At 48.8% G+C, this 3,937-nt stretch overlaps 1 protein-coding gene across 1 annotated transcript in view; it reads left to right on the top strand.

Annotated features, from left to right (window-relative positions):
• DDHD1 (DDHD domain containing 1) overlaps positions 1–3,937 on the top strand; it is a gene marked incomplete at its 5' end in the record, with an annotated part of 34,771 nt that overhangs the window by 20,769 nt on the left and 10,065 nt on the right. The window contains one exon of the mRNA XM_008937904.1: positions 2,620–2,882. Coding sequence (XP_008936152.1) covers positions 2,620–2,882 — 263 coding nt within the window. The remainder of the gene's footprint in view (positions 1–2,619; positions 2,883–3,937) is intronic.

The following is a 3,937-nucleotide window of genomic DNA, read 5'->3' as shown; positions in this document are numbered from 1 at the left end:
TGGCCAGCAGGAGTAGGGCAAGGATCATCCCCCTGGACTCAGCACTGGGGAGGCCACACCTCAAATCCTGGATTCAGTTTTGGGCCCCTGCCTCCAAGAAGGAGATTGAGGGGCTGGAGCGTGGCCAGAGAAGGGCAACGAAGCTGGGGAAGGGTCTAGAGCCCAAGTGTGGGGAGGAGCAGCTGAGGGAGCTGGGGGTGCTGAGCCTGGAGCAAAGGAGGCTCAGGGGAGACCTTCGGGCTCTGCACAGCTCCTGACAGGAGCCTGGAGCCAGGGGGGGGTCGGGCTCTGCTCCCCAGGGACAAGGGACAGGACAAGAGGAAACAGCCTCACTTTGCACCAGGGGAGGCTGCGGTTGGCCCTGAGGAACAATTTCTTGCCCTTGAGGGTTGCCCAGGGCTGTGCCAGGCTGCCCAGGGCAGTGGTGGAGGCCCCACCCCTGGAGGGGGTTCCAAGCCGTGGAGATGTGGTGTGAGGGACGCGGGGCAGTGGGGACCTGGCAGGGATGGGGGAAGGGTTGGACTGGATGATCTTAAGCCTCTTTTTCAACCAAAACAATTCTATGATTCTCAGATGGCATCACTCATCTCCCTGCTGCCCTGACAGCAGTGCTGGAAGCTGGTATGAGTCCAGCACTAGTTTCCTTGGCTTTTTTTACACTACTGAGTCAAAGCTGAAGCCAGCACTCCATTCAGAGCATCTGATGTGTGGCTGGGGTCCGGGGCTCCCTGCTGAGTTCCCTGGTGGCAGGTTGATGGGTGTTGGCTCCCTTGGAGGCTCCCACAGCAGCCAACCACACAGGCTCCTGGCTATCAGCATTCCCTCCTTACACTGAGCTCCTGGCAGGGATCCCACAACACTTGGATTTCAGCAGATCTCTGCTCTTTTGTTCTGGATTTTAATCAAAACCTTTTTAAACTGAGGAGATGCCAGCCAGCCAAAGCTAGTTCTGATTTCTAGTTTCAGCTCCAACTCTTGCCAAAACCTCTGCCTGTTTGTTCACATGTGGAAGTAGCACCCAAAGTCTGTATAGAGCCAAACACAAAAATAGGAAACATCACAGTCAAAACTACTAGAAAACATGTTAAAACTCTTATTTCCCCAAGCTGCTGCAAGGCTTTGTCAAATATTTCACAGGCAGAGGGTTTGATGTGTGGACTCCCACTCAGTAAAATGTGTATCAAACACTGACACTCCTCGTGCCATGCAGATTCATGTTCAATAATGACTCAGGCTCTTGAAAAATCATGCTCAAATTACATGTTCTGTAGCTTTAATTTCCTGTTGCTAACAAGGGAATGATTTGCAGTTTCTTGTTTGTCCTCCTTTAGGCCAGAGTTTGGAAGCTTTGCTCAGTTACTGTGCTGAGTTTCACAAGCAAAGCTGCTTTTTTTAGTCTCTTCTAGTTCCTGCATCTCATGGCTTTCAATATTTCTCACTGAAAAAATACTTTCTGTGGTTTTGAACACTTTTGTGTTTTTCTTAGCATTGTTTACAAATTCTGTCTCTGTCTTATCTGTGCTTTTTCTCCTCCCATTTCTTCCTTTTGTCTGAGATGAGGCCTTTTATTCTTTAGCAGCATCATTTCATCCTGATTCCTTTGGAAGAGTTTACAATAGGTGCAGGATGGTAGGAGGGGAGGTAGGACAGAAAGATGCAGCTCCTTGTAGCCAACCAGTGGACAGAATAACAAAAGACTTGATGAGTTCAGGTAAGCTTTATGAAGATCCGAAACCAGTTTGAGGATGTTTTCCCAGAACCCAGGTAGGCTGTCACTGTAGTATCTCAGGATTTGTCTTCCCAGTCCCCTGCAATGAGGTAGGAACAAGAGGTGATGATTTCAAACTAAAAGAGGGGAGATGAGAGAAAGAAGGAAGAAATTTTTGACACTGAGGGCGGTGAGCCCCTGGCCCAGGCTGCCCAGAGAGGTGGTGGCTGCCCCATCCCTGGAACCATCCCAGGTGAGGTTGGCCGGGGCTCTGAGCAACCTGCTCTAGCTGCAGATGTCCCTGCTCAGGGCAGGGGGTTGCACTGGGTGACTTTGAAAAGTCCCTTCCCACCCAAACCAGTCTGTGATTCTATGAATGCTGGTGCTCTCACTTGGATCAATGGAGAAAAGGGAGAAGAGGCTCCTTCCAGCCTCCTTAGGTCAAAAAAGCAGCTGAACCTCTGACTGAGGAGAAACATTCAGTGCTGTGACAAGGTAGAGAAAGAAGCAGTGAGGGACATACAATGACATTTGTGACAACCAAGGACCTTGCTGTTGCTCATCTCAGAGGATGCTGTTCAGTACTTTAAGCACAACTGCCATTTGTGTTAGGGTTTATTTCAGGTTAACACCTTGGCCAGTGGAGGGTAGCAGTTCTAGGCTCACCACAGGTCCTGTGTGGTGGTTGCTGCTGGGTTTGGAGGAGAGAGATGAACCTCTGGAGTCAGAGACACTCAACCAAACTGTTGCTGCTGACCATAAGGTTTTGCTCATTCTCCAAGCCTAAGTGAATGGTCCATCATGGTCATCCTAGATGTGTGTTTGAGAAGTCAGTGTAGTAGGTAAACCTACCTGAACAGGAGCCATAAGATGTTGCTATTAAACTTTTTTCTCATATCTTCTTGAACCAGCTGGTGAAGGGGCTGCAGCAGGAGCTGAACAGGCTCTACACGCTCTTCTGCTCCCGGAATCCAGAGTTTGAGGAGAAAGGAGGGAAAGTCTCCATTGTGTCCCACTCCCTGGGCTGTGTCATCACCTACGACATCATGACTGGCTGGAATCCTGTCAGGCTCTACGAGCAGTTGCTGCAGAAGGAAGAAGAGGAGCTTGAAGACCGTTGGATGAGCTATGAGGAGCAACGTTTACTTGAAGAACTTTATATAACTAAACAACGGTAACACATCCACTTCTGATTATTAAAAGAGAAAAACACAGCCCTAGATGAAGCCCTTTGAGTGTTTCCAGAACCTATCCTGGCTGTTACCTTTTGAGGCTGATGTTCTTCTGCTGGTGCTGAATGACAGTGGGAAAAGCTGGAGGGCTGAGCAGGCACAAGGAGCTGGCATTGCTCATAGGAGCTCTGAATCTATGGACTGTACCAGAACCAAGCAACTAGCTACTGCTCACTGACCCAGATGCACTGGAATCGGAGCCAGGAAGAAAGGAGAAAGTCAGGCCACTGGCCCTCCAGATATTTGTGGAGAAACATCACAAAGTAGCTTGGAAGTGGGCAGTGAGCTGTAATACTGAGCAGCACCTGAGCTGTGAAATTTCTAAGTTTCTAGGGGAAAATGAGAAGTTTTCTCCTGGGCTCAGCTTGACAATTGAGCTCCACCAGCTGTATACAGATGTTGCAGTTGCTGTGATTTGGTTTATGGGGTTGCTACTCTGCTGCAGATCATTTGCCAGCTTCTTGCTGCTGCCATCTAGAAATGTTGGTGCTGTTGGGAGTGAGGAGATGGTGTTTGCCTGCTCTGTAGAGGGCATAACGTTCTAGTGCAGGATTTTAGGACGTTTTTCCCAGTCCATACAAGTGCTTTATGTTATAACTGCTTTTTAAATTCAGGCTAACCAGAAGGTGAACAACTTCTTGTAATGACAGTTGAAAAATGGGGCACTGTCCTCTAGATATTCCACCACAGTACAGAGCTCCATAATGCCTTGGCCATGGAGTTTCCTGTGGCTTGGGCTGCTTGGTTTTTTAAAAACAAACCAAGCAACCCCAGGTGATTTGGGTGCAAAACCACCAAGGAAACAGGAGATGAGTCACCTACTCCTGAGGAAGGAGGGTGGGCAGATGGTTGGGGTGGTGAACAAGGAAACTCATATCTTGATTGATTCCTTCTGTGGTCAGAGAAACAGGATGTCACATACACTGATTCTTAATCAATTTGGCTGCCTCCAAGAAATACTGACACCATCACTCTCTCTTCCCAGCAGACAAAACTG

The sequence above is a fragment of the Merops nubicus genome, unplaced genomic scaffold (assembly GCF_000691845.1).
Source record: "Merops nubicus isolate BGI_N331 unplaced genomic scaffold, ASM69184v1 scaffold15823, whole genome shotgun sequence".
Taxonomy (NCBI): domain Eukaryota; kingdom Metazoa; phylum Chordata; class Aves; order Coraciiformes; family Meropidae; genus Merops; species Merops nubicus.
This window is presented reverse-complemented; position numbering and strand designations above follow the sequence as displayed.